The sequence below is a fragment of the Asterias rubens genome, chromosome 18, assembly GCF_902459465.1.
Source record: "Asterias rubens chromosome 18, eAstRub1.3, whole genome shotgun sequence".
Lineage (NCBI taxonomy): Eukaryota > Metazoa > Echinodermata > Asteroidea > Forcipulatida > Asteriidae > Asterias > Asterias rubens.
Genome location: NC_047079.1, coordinates 1,101,372 through 1,117,118, shown reverse-complemented (window position 1 = coordinate 1,117,118; position 15,747 = coordinate 1,101,372). Strand labels below are relative to the sequence as shown.

Sequence of the window (15,747 nt, the reverse complement as noted above, 5' to 3'; positions counted from 1 at the left end):
CCCCCCCCAGTTTGTAAATACTTTTTTCAAATGTGACGTCAAGATCACATGGGGCTCCCCAGGGTGATCAACCATTTCCCTCCAATAGACCGTGTGAGCTGAGCTTCCGGGCACCACATAGCCATCAGCTGGGGGAGATTAACGTGCGTGCAATTGTAGTGTGATTTTGTTTCTGTCTGATCACTTTTTGTCAATCCCCAAAACATATTTATCGAATGATTACATTTACAGTTACCAGTCACTAAAATCTGTAAACTTTAAAACAAATTAAAAGGAAGAAGTAATGCTCCACCATCCGGCTCGAAGTGTCCGATTGGTAAGCAAAGTGAATGTGTTGACTACACTAGCACACCGAAGTTAGTTTTGTTTAAATAAACATAAAATTTTCATCTTATTCGAGCAAAAAAATCAACCTAATTTTTTCTATGACACATCATTGCCCCCTGGGACCCAAACTCCCACGGCAGCTTCGCTTTTAATCATTGAACAGACATTGATTAAATTTTAAATAAAATTGTTACCTAAAAAAAAAAACAGGTCAAATAACAAGAAAATACATTGTCAATATTAATGTATTTTGTCAGGCTAATTTGCAAGCACATAAAGAAACAAAAGGCCAGTTGTGTATTGCTTAGGTCTACATTACACGAACGTTTTACTACTCAAGTCTAGCTTTTTTTTCAACAAACTGAGGATTTGAAGACACCTTTTCTGGGGTCCGTTACACCAAACAATAAGTTAATGGCTAAATTCTGTTGTTTTGAAGCATTTTCTAATGCCTTTCAAAATTCAACAAATAATTGTTAAGCATAAAAACCGTACTTGGTAATGAGCAATGGAGAGATGTTATTAGTATAAAACATTGTGAGTAACGGCTCTCTCTGAAGAAAACTAGTTTTTGAGAAGAAGTACTGTTTCGAATTGTTGAGGTCTCAAATTCAAGGCATCTGAAAGCACACAACTTGTGCGACAAGGGGTGTCTTCCCATTATTCTCTCGCAACTTCGACGGCCAATTGAGCTCAAATTAATGTTCACGAGTTTGTTATTTTAAGTCTATGTTGAGATACACCAAGTGGAAAGACGTTACTAGTGCTTGAAAGATTCCTAATGTGTCCTGCCTTTGCCCTTAAAGGGTAATTTTAAACTGATTTTCAACTGTGTCCTTTGTTTTCTCAGAGTCTACTTTCGCACAAATGCTTTTGGGAAACAAGAATATTCAATGGAGCAAAACAAATTAAATGAACACATTGCGAACAAAATGTATTTACTATTTACAACTTTTGGATGAGATTTAAGTCTTTTTGATTGTTTAACACGTAAGGCAGGATTCCGCCTTGGGCCGGTGTTTTGAATAGAAATCTGTCCCCGGAGATTCTTTCCCCATTATAGGCAGGTGTGTCAGGAGATTATGTTCTCCCAAAATTCCCTCCCCCTTATTCGGCAAACTTGTTACAAACTACTTGTGATAGCGCCCTCTGTTAAATCACCCTCACTCAGCCCATGTTAGTGTCTCAACCAGGGGAAAGCACCGGCAGCACTGATTTCACTGAGACACCGGCAACCCATCCGGGCGCCTAGTCCTGGAGAATTGCGCGTGGCCCTTGTAGTGGCATGAGATTTCTGTCCCTTGGAGATAGTTTCATCCTTTTACAGTGAGCGGTGACCAAGGTCGTTTCTTAATTCTGAAAGCACCCTCTTTTGATTCCATCTGCTTTAGACCGTATTGATATCAGATACTCAGAGGAAAAATCCATAGCACTCCGGCTATTCGTTAACCGCGGCCCATACCAGTCTGGGGAAGACAGGAGGGGCCAGGTCACTTCGTTTGTTTGCAGTTTTTCGGAAGCAAAAAGAAAACAACATGTTCTGTCGCAAGTCAAATAAGCCGAGTTTTGTTCCTCCGACAACGGGGGCTACAATCCCGGCCAAAATGCTTGGGCCACCCATTCCTACGTTATTTAAACCCATTCCCTGTTCACTTCCCACTGACAAGTTTTTAGGGTTTGTGTACTTTTTGTAGAAGGACGCAAAATCAATGTTCACTGATTTACGGTAAACTTGCATTGTTTGAAGGTAAAACGGTAAAAAGTTTCCCTTTAATTTTATTTTCTTAGGTGTTGTAGGCTTTGACAAAAATGAGTAAAACAGTATTAGGAAAATTAGTTCAGCTTGCAAATTGTATTTACCAATAATTTTAGTTCAATATCAATTAAACACTCAAAACACAAAAACCCAAACAATCAATTGATACGGTGTGAATGTACATTTCTTCAATGTATTTAAAACATTCAAGTGACTCCTGACTATTTCTAAAACTATGCAATATATCTTAACTTCTAGTACACTAAATGGATTATAGTTAAATTTAATAAAAACATGCTTTGTAGAAATACAAGTATCTAGTAATTACACTAATGCTTTGTATTCTAGCGTTAATGCAAACATTAACACTGTGTTTTTGACGACTTTTAAGGTAACAAAAGTTTAATTGTGAAATGAATCAGATGTTGACAATTTAAAAAATTGAGTTATATGCAGGGGCTGGAAAGAACACTTAATGTCTAAGCTTTGGGTGTATCGCGTTGCTAAGTTACTCCCGTTTGAAATAAGCCAGTGTATACATTTTTGTTTAAAACGAATTACAAGTAAAGTGATGTTTTCGCGCAAAAGGATTCAAATTAGACTAAAATTTGATCACAAAACTGTTGTTTTCAGAGCGTTATTGCTAAAAACCAGTGTGTTTAAGTGGTATTTTTTCAAAATAAAGCTTTTGTCACTAAAATATGTGTTTCGATGAGTAAAATATGAATAAACATTTAACTAAGGTTCTAGAAATTTAGTTTCCATTTTATTAACAAATTTAAAAGTGCCCGACCCGAGAGGGCGCTGTTCGTGACGTCAATCGAGGCGCGACATTTGAAGCACGGCGGTTCAAAGTGTTTGCTGCACAGCGCTGGAAAAGACGTCGGACCGAACCACTTTGCAAACTGACCCCATTTTTAGTTGTTTTGCTGCCTCCAGCAGCAATACACGTGGTCGACAGTGCCGGAAAAATGCAAGAATTAAACCTTTTTTCGAAACGTACAAACTAGGACTTGCATGTAATTGCACGTTCTTGTGTTCAATGTACGTTTGAGGCAAAGTCTGCCTCGATTGACGTCACAAAAGGGGTAAGCGGAGTCACCCCAAACAACTTTATCTATTTTTTAAACATATAACTTGTTACAAACAATAACTCAACAAATTACATTATTGTTCATTAACATATACTTTAATGTTTGAAGAAAAAAAAAATTCTATTTCCAGGTGACTTTAAGGTATACCATGCAAATATAGTTCTAAAAAAAATCACAGAGTGGGTCACAATTTTACTGTCAACGAAACCTTTCTGTGTTAGGTAGATCAAGATAAAATGCGACATTGTGTAATCAGCTAATAATAATTCCGAATAATTAAGTCACGGTCGAAGTGAGGGAATTGTTAATTTCCAAATTCACACTAAGATGGTGTATTGGTTTCATGCCGATGTGACGGTTTAACGAATCGCTGTAAGTGAAATATAATTCCCTCTCTTTGACATGTTAGTCGTGACATCATCAAACGTTTTATACGAAAGTGATTTAAAACGAATACCCAATGTTTCATCTGCATTAAACAAACGTGCTTTCTCATGTGAAAACAAACAAAACGCTCAAACCACGACGAAAAATTTAATATTTCTCCATATCGAAACGTGTTCAAAAGACGACACAAAATAAATGTTTTCTGGTAACTTTACAAGGCAAGTTGTTTTTGATCACAGGTTGTCGTTAGTTTAATATCATAAGTATTGTACATTAACGAATATATCAACAGAAGCGACTGTTACCAGTTGTTTCAACCAATTTAAAATGTTTGAAATAAAATTGCCGGCAGAATCGGAGGCCACAATTAATTATTAGTCTAAAAGTCTGTATTAAGGAATCGGAAGTTTTGTATGTACTGTTTAATAAACTGTCAGTTTTTTGTTTCGTAGTTTCATTTTGCATTTTATGGAAAATGAAAGCTGTAGAGTCGTTTCAAGGACTCATCATTGCACCCTCGGACGGAATTACAGGCTGCAGAAATTTCAAACTTTCCCGAAAATGAAATAAACACAAAAAAAGAGATGAACTTATATTTACAGCACTGTTTACGTGACAAAAACACGTTGAAAGTTTTTGTCACAATACACGTTTGCAAAATCAAATGTTCAAATAAAACGTCTTTTCCTTACTTATTGTCCTGCAAATAATAAAACAATTAATAATAAAGTATTTTTATTTGATTCATCTAAACACACGTTCGTTTTTCCACGATTAGCTCATTATTATTATATTTTAAAAAACTATATAGTTGCATATTAGTTTATTTAAATCGTTGTCTAAAACATTTAAACGTTTCCGTGTGTTTAGCTGTTCCGATCCAGTCGGAACAGCTATTGTTTTCGTCGAGATTTTTATTATTTTTAGCTGTTCCGACCGTCCGTCGGAACAGCTATTGTTTTCGTCTAGATTTTTATTGTTTTTATTAGCTGTTCCGATCCAGTCGGAACAGCTATTGTTTTCGTCGAGATTTTTTAATTATTTTTATTATTATTATTATTATTATTAGCTGTTCCGATCCAGTCGGAACAGCTATTGTTTTCGTCGAGATTGTTATTATTTTTATTATTATTATTATTATTATTATTATTCTTTGTTTCTCCCTAAATCCCATAGTGTTTGTACACGTTTTTGCGGCAGCCTAATCTCCTAAACCATAATACGAAAGAGTGAGTTTATTATACCAAATTGAAGCTTAGAACATAAGCTTAATTCTTATCGTAAAAAATGTTAAAATGGTTAATTAATAAACCTTAATTAAGCTTGTGAATATTTAATTAGCAAACCAAGTTAACACCATATCTCAAAAAGTAGACCGCCGATCCTGAAACTTTTTTCAGCTATACACTAGTCAGGTCCTGTTAATGTGATTTCCGACATAAAATTCTGGACGACGTCACCATGACGTCATGTAATGCACGTTTTGTGTCTGTGCACAAACACAATGGCTCTTGAAGTGTAAACAAACCCAGCTTTCCAAAACATAATTTATTCGATTAAAATTAAATTACATGTTGTACACTTCCCAAAATTGCTTTAGATTAAGATATATTTTATTGATGGTCATTTTAAAAGCATCAGAACTTATAGAAACAGTGTAATTATTTTTAAAAACCTGTATTTCCGGGGAAGTTTTTTCAAAGATCATGGGTACGGCGTAAAACTTGATTTGAATTGCGTTTTTTTGTTCAATATACATAGATTTCTTACGGTAACCGACTAGCACAAGTCTAATCTTGTTTCCAAAATTTGACAAGCATGAGCATGGTGCATCGTGGACCGGGTTCATTTCAGGCGACGAGCGTGGACGACGAAAATAGACCGCCCGGGATTTGGAATTATTTACGGGTAAAGTCACCTTGTTCGCGCCGGGGACCATTTGCCTAAACTAATTCCAGTATTTCGCGTTACGTTCGGAAATTAGACCATGACAAACAAAAACTCTTTGACAGGAATACAAAAGCAGAGATTTTATTATGCTGACGTTTCTCTGGTGGTTGAGTGGCTCAGTTTTATAGAGCTGCTTATAATAAACAGGCAAAACATTTTGCTTTACAAAATTGCAGAAATTGAGCAGAACACCTGGATTCACAACTTGAACATGAAGCATGGTTAAGCTGCTTTTTGTGTTTAAAAAGCTATTATGTAGTTTGGTCCTTAGCCAATGGCTTTTAAAGGAAAGAATCGCAGCGCTTACGTAATCAGGGAACTGTGCTTACGCAAAGCGTATTTTACAGCTTAGCCGGGAATGTGTTCTTCACGTCACAATTCGCATCAACAAATTTGCTACAGTTGACTAATTGTGCTCAACTCCTGCGCAACTTTCACTGCAAAAACAGTGACTTAAAAATTTGATTTGCATTCGCAGGCAAAACCGTGCTTTACTTGTGACAAAAGTAGGCAGGGGCGACTAGTGTGCTTTAGTGTTAAAGTCGCGACTACAAATTATTATTTGAGTCGCGACTACTGTTTTTCTTTACTACAAAATTTGTCCCGACTACCTGTTTGGTGAACCAGTTGTGTTGCTTACTACTATTCGCAACATAATTAATATTTCCCTTGCGGCATAGCGGCACAAATCTTGAGAATCTGTACTTTATCTCGACAAGTGTCATAGTTAGGTTTGAAGTGCGACTAGTCGAGTAGTAAATTTCACTAGTCACACTCATTCGCAACATAATTAAAAATTTGTCCCGACTACCTGTTTGGTGAACCAGTTGTGTTGCTTATATTCGCAGCATAATTTATATTGCCCTTGCGGCATAGCGGCACAAATCTTGAGAATCCGTACTTTATCTCGACAAGTGTCGTAGTTAGGTTTGAAGTGCGACTAGTCGAGTAGTAAATTTCACTAGTCACACCCATTCGCAACATAATTAATATTGCCCTTGCGGCACATAGCGGTACAAATCTTGAGAATCCGTATTTTATCTCGACAAGTGTCGTAGGCAGGTTTGAGGTGCGACTAGTCGAGTAGTAAAATTCACTAGTCACCCATTCGCAACATAATTAATATTGCCTTTGCGGCACATAGCGGCACAAATCTTGAGAATCTGTATTTTATCTCGACAAGTGTCGTAGTTATAGGTTTGAGGTTCAACTAGTCGAGTCATGATGGGAACTTGCTTAATGAAAAAGATCCAGTGCTCTGCAGAAGCATTGAATTCTGCGCTTACGTCAAGCGAAATAGACTGCTCATAGCAGGGATGTTTTTGTTTGTGTGCTTCCAAGTTCGCACATTATTTTCCAAGCTTGCACATCACAGTAAAGCGGAAATTGGTGATCGTAAGCGCAGACTTTGGTGGTCATGAGAACCATGTAATTTTGCCCTGTAAGTAGGTTTGGTAAGGCCTACACTTCAAACATGTAAAGTCAAAAAAGATTGTTAGTACATGAGGGGAAATCTTGTGAAACTGGTCCAATTTGACTCTGCTTCACTGCGTAAGCAAAGAATTGACACATCAGAAGCGCGGATATTATCGCTTACTTAAAGCATATTTCACAGCTTAGCAGGGATATTTTTGCTTGTGCGCGGGGAAACTTATCATATGTAATCTTTGCTTTGAACTAATTGTACAGATATTTCAGCGCCTGCACAGTAAGCGTAGAATGGTGGTTGTATAATAAATGGGCAGAGTTTGGTTGAAGCAGACAGAGCCATAAAACTGGGCCGTGTTCTATATGGGAAATTATAGCTTGACATTTTTTGACAGTTTTGGTCTCTGCGACGTACACATACAAATACAGAGTCAGATACAGACATTACGGTGCAGAAATCGTGCAATTGAAATGTCTCATAAGAGCGCCCCCTATCGGCAGGAGTAGGGAAATAAAGGAGTATCCTACAAATTAATTATGTGTTTTTAAACACGTAAAATAATATCAAATGGAAGCTTTAGGATGTTTAGCTCAATTCCTATCATAAAACATATTAAAATAATTTATTAATTAACCACCAGTGACCCTCATATGCATATTAATTAGGAAATCTTTGCAGCATCATATCTCAAGAACTTCACGGCCGACTTTTCAACTGTTTGTTTTTAAAGACTCCTTGGGGGTTGGAGATTAATTTGAAAAAACTGTGACCTCAAGTTGACCTCTACTTCCGCGTCAACCGGAAGTGTCACAATATCTCAAGAACTATACAGCAGATTTTCAAAATATTTTCAGTTATAAACTCCTTAGGCATAAAATATTAACTTTAAAAAACCGTGACCTCAAGTTGACCCCTTCTTCCTGGTCAACCGGAAGTGGGACCATATCTCAAGAACTATACAACAGATTATCAATTTTGGTTCAGTTATAGACTCCTTGGGCATTCAAGATTAGTTTGAAACAACTTTGACCCATGTTGACCTTTACTTCCGGGTCAACTTTTTGAAACCTTTTTTTCAGTTATATATTCCTTGGGCAATGAAGCACATAATCCAAGCAAAACAACAAGGAACAGCTTCGTGTTTGTTCACAAACACTTAATGTCTAGTTATTATTATTATTCTTTGTTTCTCCCTAAATCCCATAGTGTTTGTACACGTTTTTGCGGCAGCCTAATCTCCTAAACCATAATACGAAAGAGTGAGTTTATTATACCAAATTGAAGCTTAGAACATAAGCTTAATTCTTATCGTAAAAAATGTTAAAATTGTTAATTAATAAGCCTTAATTAAGCTTGTGAATATTTAATTAGCAAACCAAGTTAACACCATATCTCAAAAAGTAGACCGCCGATCCTGGAACTTTTTTCAGCTATACACTAGTCAGGTCCTGTTAATGTGATTTCCGACATAAAATTCTGGACGACGTCACCATGACGTCATGTAATGCACGTTTTGTGTCTGTGCACAAACACAATGGCTCTTGAAGTGTAAACAAACCCAGCTTTCCGAAACATAATTTATTCGATTAAAATTAAATTACATGTTGTACACTTCCCAAAACTGCTTTAGATGAAGATATATTTTATTGCTGGTCATTTTAAAAGCATCAAAACTTATAGAAACAGTGTAATTATTTAAAAAAACTTGTATTTCCGGGGAAGTTTTTTCAAAGATCATGGGTACGGCGTAAAACTTGATTTGAATAGTCAAAATTGTAAAACTGTTAACTTGACCAAGTCCTTATACCATTTTCGACCGGTGTTATTGCGTTTTTTTGTTCAATATACATAGATTTCTTACGGTAACCGACTAGCACAAGTCTAAACTTGTTTCCAAAATTAATTTGACAAGCCTGAGCATGGTGCGTCGTGGACCAGGTTCATTTCAGGCGACGAGCGTGGACGACGAAAATAGACCGCCCGGGATTTGGAATTATTTACGGGTAAAGTCACCTTGTTCGCGCCGGGGACCATTTGCCTAAACTAATTCCAGTATTTCGCGTTACGTTCGGAAATTAGACCATGACAAACAAAAACTCTTTGACAGGAATACAAAAGCAGAAGTTTTATTATGCTGACGTTTCTCTGGTGGTTGAGTGGCTCAGTTTTATAGAGCTGCTTATAATAAACAGGCAAAACATTTTGCTTTACAAAATTGCAGAAATTGAGCAGAACACCTGGATTCACAACTTGAACATGAGGCATGGTTAAGCTGATTTTTGTGTTTAAAAAGCTATTATGTAGTTTTAAAGGAAAGAACCGCAGCGCTTACGTAATCAGGGAACTGTGCTTACGCTAAGCGTATTTTACAGCTTAGCCGGGAATGTGTTCTTCACGTCACAATTCGCATCAACAAATTTGCTACAGTTGACTAATTGTGCTCAACTCCTGCGAAACTTTCACTGCGAAAACAGTGACTTAAAAATTTGATTTGCATTCGCAGGAAAAACCGTGCCTTACTTGTGACAAAAGTAGGTAGGGGCGACTAGTGCGCTTTAGTGTTAAAGTTGTGACTACAAATTATTATTTGAGTCGCGACTACTGTTTTTCTCTACTCCGTTATAATCGTGTCAACACATCGACTACAAAATTTGTCCCGACTACCTGTTTGGTGAACCAGTTGTGTTGCTTACTACTATTCGCAACATAATTAATATTGCCTTTGCGGCATAGCGGCACAAATCTTGAGAATCTGTACTTTATCTCGACAAGTGTCATAGTTAGGTTTGAAGTGTGACTAGTCGAGTAGTAAATTTCACTAGTCACACCCATTCGCAACATAATTAAAATTTGTCCCGACTACCTGTTTGGTGAACCAGTTGTGTTGCTTACTACTATTCGCAACATAATTTATATTGCCCTTGCGGCATAGCGGCACAAATCTTGAGAATCCGTACTTTATCTCGACAAGTGTCGTGGTTAGGTTTGAGGTGCGACTAGTCGAGTAGTAAAATTCACTAGTCACCCATTCGCAACATAATTAATATTGCCTTTGCGGCACATAGCGGCACAAATCTTGAGAATCTGTATTTTATCTCGACAAGTGTCGTAGGCAGGTTTGAGGTGCGACTAGTCGAGTAGTAAAATTCACTAGTCACCCATTCGCAACATAATTAATATTGCCTTTGCGGCACATAGCGGCACAAATCTTGAGAATCTGTATTTTATCTCGACAAGTGTTGTAGTTAGGTTTGAGGTTCGACTAGTCGAGTCATGATGGGAACTTGCTTAATGACAAAGATTCAGTACTCTGCAGAAGCATTGAATTCTGCGCTTAGGTCAAGCGAAATAGACTGCTTATAGCAGGGATTTCTTTTGTTTGTGTGCTTCCAAGTTCGCACATTATTTTCCAAGCTTGCACATCACAGTAAAGCGGAAAATGGTGATCGTAAGCGCAGACTTTGGTGGTCATGAGAACCATGTAATTTTGCCCTGTAAGTAGGTTTGGTAAGGCCTACACTTCAAACATGTAAAGTCAAAAAAGATTGTTAGTACATGAGGGGAAATCTTGTGAAACTGGTCCAATTTGACTCTGCTTCACTGCGTAAGCAAAGAATTGACACATCAGAAGCGCGGATATTATCGCTTACTTAAAGCATATTTCACAGCTTAGCAGGGATATTTTTGCTTATGCGCCGGGAAACTTATCATAAGTAATCTTTTCTTTGAACTAATTGTACAGATATTTCAGCGCCTGCACAGTAAGCGGAGAATGGTGGTTGTATAATAAATGGGCAGAGTTTGGTTGAAGCAGACAGAGCCATAAAACGGGGCTGTGTTCTATAGGGGAAATTATAGCTTGACATTTTGTGACAGTTTTGGTCTCTGCGACGTACACATACAAATACAGAGTCAGATACAGACGTTACGGTGCAGAAATCGTGCAATTGAAATGTCTCATAAGAGCGCCCCCTATCGGCAGGAGTAGGAAAATAAAGGAGCATCCTACAAATTAATTTTTTTTTTTAAACACGTAAAATAATATCAAATGGAAGCTTTAGGATGTTTAGCTTAATTCCTATCATAAAACATATTAAAATTATTTATTAATTAACCACCAGTGACCCTCATATGCATATTAATTAGGAAATCTTTGCAGCATCATATCTCAAGAACTTCACGGCCGACTTTTCAACTGTTTGTTTTTAAAGACTCCTTGGAGGTTGGAGATTAATTTGAAAAAACTGTGACCTCAAGTTGACCTCTACTTCCGCATCAACCGGAAGTGTCACCATATCTCAAGAACTATACAGCAGATTTTCAAAATATTTTCAGTTATAAACTCCTTAGGCATAAAATATTAACTTTAAAAAACCGTGACCTGAAGTTGACCCCTACTTCCTGGTCAACCGGAAGTGGGACCATATCTCAAACTATACAACAGATTATCAATTTTGGTTCAGTTATAGACTCCTTGGGCATTCAAGATTAGTTTGAACGATTTTGACCCCATGTTGACCTTTACTTCCGGGTCAACCGGAAGTGAACCCATATCTAAAAAAGTACAAAGCTAATGTTCAAACTTCAGTTGTAGACTCTTAGGCAATAAATATTAGCTTTGGAAAACTGTGACCCCAAGTTGACCTCTACTTCTGGGTCAACCGGAAGTGGGACTATATATCAAGATCTACACAACCGATTTTATAGACTCCTTGGCATTGCAGATTAATCTTTGGTAGCTGTGGGCCCATGTTGACCTTTACTTACGGGTCAACCGGGAAGTAAAACCTTATAACAAGAGCTACACAACTTTTTTGAAACCCTTTTTTCAGTTATATATTCCTTGGGCAATGAAACACATAATCCAAGCAAAACAAAAAGGAACAGCTTCGTGTTTGTTCACAAACACTTAATGTCTAGTTAGCTGTTCCGACCGTCCGTCGGAACAGGTATTGTTTTCGTCTAGATTTTTATTGTTTTTATTATTATTATTCTTTGTTTCTCCCTAAATCCCATAGTGTTTGTACACGTTTTTGTGGCAGCCTAATCTCCTAAACCATAATACGAAAGAGTGAGTTAAAATTGTTAATTATTAAGCCTTAATTAAGCTCATGAATATCTAATTAGCAAACCTAGTTAACACCATATCTGAAAAAGTAGACCGCCGATCCTGAAACTTTTTTCAGCTATACACTAGTCAGGTCCTGTTAATGTGATTTCTGACATAAAATTTCGGACGACGTCACCATGACGTCATTTAATGCACGTTTTGTGTCTGTGCACAAACACAATGGCTCTTCAAATCTATACTTTAAACTGGTAAAAAACACAACAACTTCGAAATAATTTATCTGTTAGTTTCCTAAATATCATATTATGTGTAGAAAAATACACTGATTCTAATAAGATTTGTTTCAGTCCATAAAAGCAATCAATGTTCGTCTATTAATTAATTAATCAATTAGAATCTTGGCATCATGGGTACAACGTAGTACTTCATAAATTGGGTGCAGTCACTTTCATTGCAATGTTTAAACATCTCTATGGCTCTTGCAACACACTGCGGACCTGTATGGGTTGAGGACTCTCGGGGAGAGTCTGAGAAGACGATGTCGTGATGTTTGCATCTTTAATTTGTTTTTGAAAAATTAATGGCAACTAGTAACTAACTAGCCACATGACCCTCATTTGCATATTCAATCAGAAAATCTTTGCAGCACCATATCTCAAGAAGTATACAGCCGATTTTAAGACTGTTTGTTGCTAAAGACTCTTTGGGGATTGGAGATTAATTTTGAAAAATCGTGACCTCAAGTTGACCCCTACTTCCGGGTCGGCCGGAAGTGGGACCATATCTCAAGAACTATACAACAGATTATAAAACTTTTTTCAGTTATAAACTCCTTAGGCATAAAAATATAACTTTTGACAAACCGTGACCTCAAGTTGACCTCTACTTCCGGGTCAACCGGAAGTGGGACCATATCTCAAGAAATATACAACCGATTTTCAAACTTTTTTCAGTTATAGACTCCTTGGACATTCAAGATTAGTTTGAAACACATTTGACCCCATGTTGACCTTTACTTCCGGGTCGACCGAAAGTGGGCCAATATCTCAAGAAGTACAAAGCCAATGTTCAACCTTTAGTTATAGACTCTAAGGCAATAAATATTAACTTTGAAAAACTGTGACCCTATGTTGACCTCTACTTCTGGGTCAACCGGAAGTGGGACTATATATCAAGATCTTCACAACCGATTGCTTAAACTTTTTCAGTTATAGACTCCTTGGCATTGCAGATTAGTCTTTGGTAGCTGTGGGCCCATTTTGACCTTTACTTGCGGGTCAACCGGGAAGTGTGACCTAATACCAAGAGCTACACAACTTTTTTGAAACTTTTTTTTTCCAGTTATATATTCCTTGGGCAATGAAGCACATAATCCAAGTAAAACATCACAGCTTCGTGTTTGTTCACAAACACTTAATGTCTAGTTTTATGTTTGATTTAGATTTCGTACAGCAGGAATCCAGTAAAAGACGTGTAATGGTTAGAGTTACTATATACTTGACCTAGTACAGCTAAGTGAACTTGATCTCCATAGTGCAGAGGAATCACTGCACTGCTGCTCACTTGATGATTATCTGCATCGTGTACACCCCCTGAAACAATGCTGTTACCGTTCTTCCTCAGCTGGACATATAGGGACTCACCTGATGATTTATAGACTGAGAACATTAATACGTATACCCCAGGCACATTACACGTAAACGTGCCGTTATTCAACTTGAAATCAGTCCCTTCCTCTGAAAACAATAACTCTTCAAAGGGCAGAGGATCCCAGGAGGATGGAGGGCTGGAGGCGGTATTCCTCACTGCAGTGAAGGCGGACCGTCGCGTACTACATTCACCTGCTTCACCAGTCTGTCCAGCTGGTCTAGGTTCACCTCTCTCCCCCTTCAAACCATTCATCCCATGCAGACCTTGAGGTCCTTGTTTCCCTGGTTGACCGACTCCTTGCTCTCCCTTTTGGCCATGATCCCCTTTAGCGCCTGGCTCACCAACCAGTCCATCTGACCCCATGTCTCCTTTAGCCCCGGGTTGACCTGCCTCACCAGGGGACCCTACAAGCCCTTGACCATGGTTTCCATTTGACCCGGGAATTCCAGGTATACCGGCTGGGCCCTGGCAGCAGGAGTTACACGTCATCTCCGGATCAGGTGAAACTGCTGTTTTAGCAACCATGAACGGAACTTGCAAAATACCAAGAAGAAGGGTCACTGGTGATATGGTAATCTTCATCTGTAATTTAATAGAATACATAAAACAAACGATGAAAACATGAAGACATAGAAGGCGCTGCTCTAGCGGTGACCACCATTTTTGGGTCAGCTCCAATTTATTCACATTTTCCATGTGTTTGTGGAAGTTCTTTATCACTACTTTCCACATTAACCACGTTTTAGTCAATTTGTGTTTCGCTGGACTGAGCATGTGTGTGTTAAATTATGTACCTGGCCGTATTGATCGTAAGTGTTCTGTTGTGTTGAGCTAAATAATCGCTCCACACAACAAAGTGGCTACCGCTACACACTTGAGTACCTACTTAGCTTACAGCAGGGTGCCGTTGGCTCGTTTGATCTTCAACGTAATGAATATCGTGTTGAAATGCTCCCCAATGATACCCAAACAACTGTCAGACAATAATAAACAACTTTAAAAGGAGAACAAGAGGAAATATGGGTGGTGAGGAGAAAGAAATTTTATCAGACCGGTAGAATCTTTCTCCCATTAATGGTATCGTCCGGTGCCGTTCCCTCTATGCCCCAAATGGATGAGCTCGTTTAATCACATGCGTAAACACAGAGACTCTGGTATCCTTCACTGAGACATGGTTAGACAATACAACCCAGAGTAATGAACTCCATATAGACGGCTTTGGATCTCGGATTCGACTTGACAGAGATTACAAAATTACAGGGAAGATACAGGATGGGGCGCGTATGCCTCTATATCAACAAGAGATGGTGCAACACAGTGATTGTTTGAGATAAGACCAACACCCTATACATTGAGCTCCTGTCCGTATCACTTCGCTCATTTTATAATCCAAGAAAGATTCCTCAACTTGTCTACATTGTGAGGATTTCGCCTCGTGTAAAAAGATACGATATCTACGAATAGTCTAACTACTGCATAGCGCGCAGCAGCGAATTGCAGGGAACCTCGACGTTTGAAATAATAACTGCACTTGGCATCACTGTATTCTCCTTCGAACCCAATTTGTGTATACCGATTTCCCAAAACGCTGCCACTACTTAATTTCATCAAAAGTGGTCGTCCGGAACACGTCAAATAATTTCGACATAGGTTCAAAGCATAATACAAAGACGTATATCGGCGTATTTAGGCGTGATCTTAACTTACGGCCCTGTCACACCTTGACGTTTTAGTCAGCGTATGCCGACGTAAGACAATTTCTCTTAAACGTTGCCATCCGCTAAACTTTCGATGGACTTTTCAATTTTGAGCGTATACAAAGCCTATTCATAACAAGTTGGACGTATGCAGACCGTATAAGTAACTTAATTAGAACGTTTCAATAACGAATGCTTAGCCTGTTAACAGCGTTCTTAGCTTATGTCCTACGGTAATCTACCTACTGCATAACGCGCGGCAGCGTATTGCCGGCGATCACATCCAGTTGCCTACAAAGAGGGTGCCTCTCGACAATTGAAATAATAACTACACTTGACATTGTAGTATCCTCCCGCGAACTCAATTTGTATCGGATTCACATAAA

The 15,747-nt window shown here is 38.2% G+C and overlaps 1 protein-coding gene across 1 annotated transcript; it reads right to left on the bottom strand.

Moving 5' to 3' along the window:
• Positions 1 to 4,348: 4,348 nt before the first annotated feature.
• LOC117302689 (collagen alpha-1(X) chain-like) lies at positions 4,349 to 14,237 on the bottom strand. Its single transcript, XM_033786683.1, has 2 exons — positions 13,439 to 14,237; positions 4,349 to 4,430 (listed from the first exon to the last, which is right to left on the bottom strand). The coding sequence occupies exon 1, from the start codon at positions 14,187 to 14,189 to the stop codon at positions 13,452 to 13,454; it is 738 nt and encodes a 245-aa protein (XP_033642574.1). The 5' UTR covers positions 14,190 to 14,237; the 3' UTR covers positions 4,349 to 4,430; positions 13,439 to 13,451.
• Between the last annotated feature and the right edge of the window lie 1,510 nt (positions 14,238 to 15,747).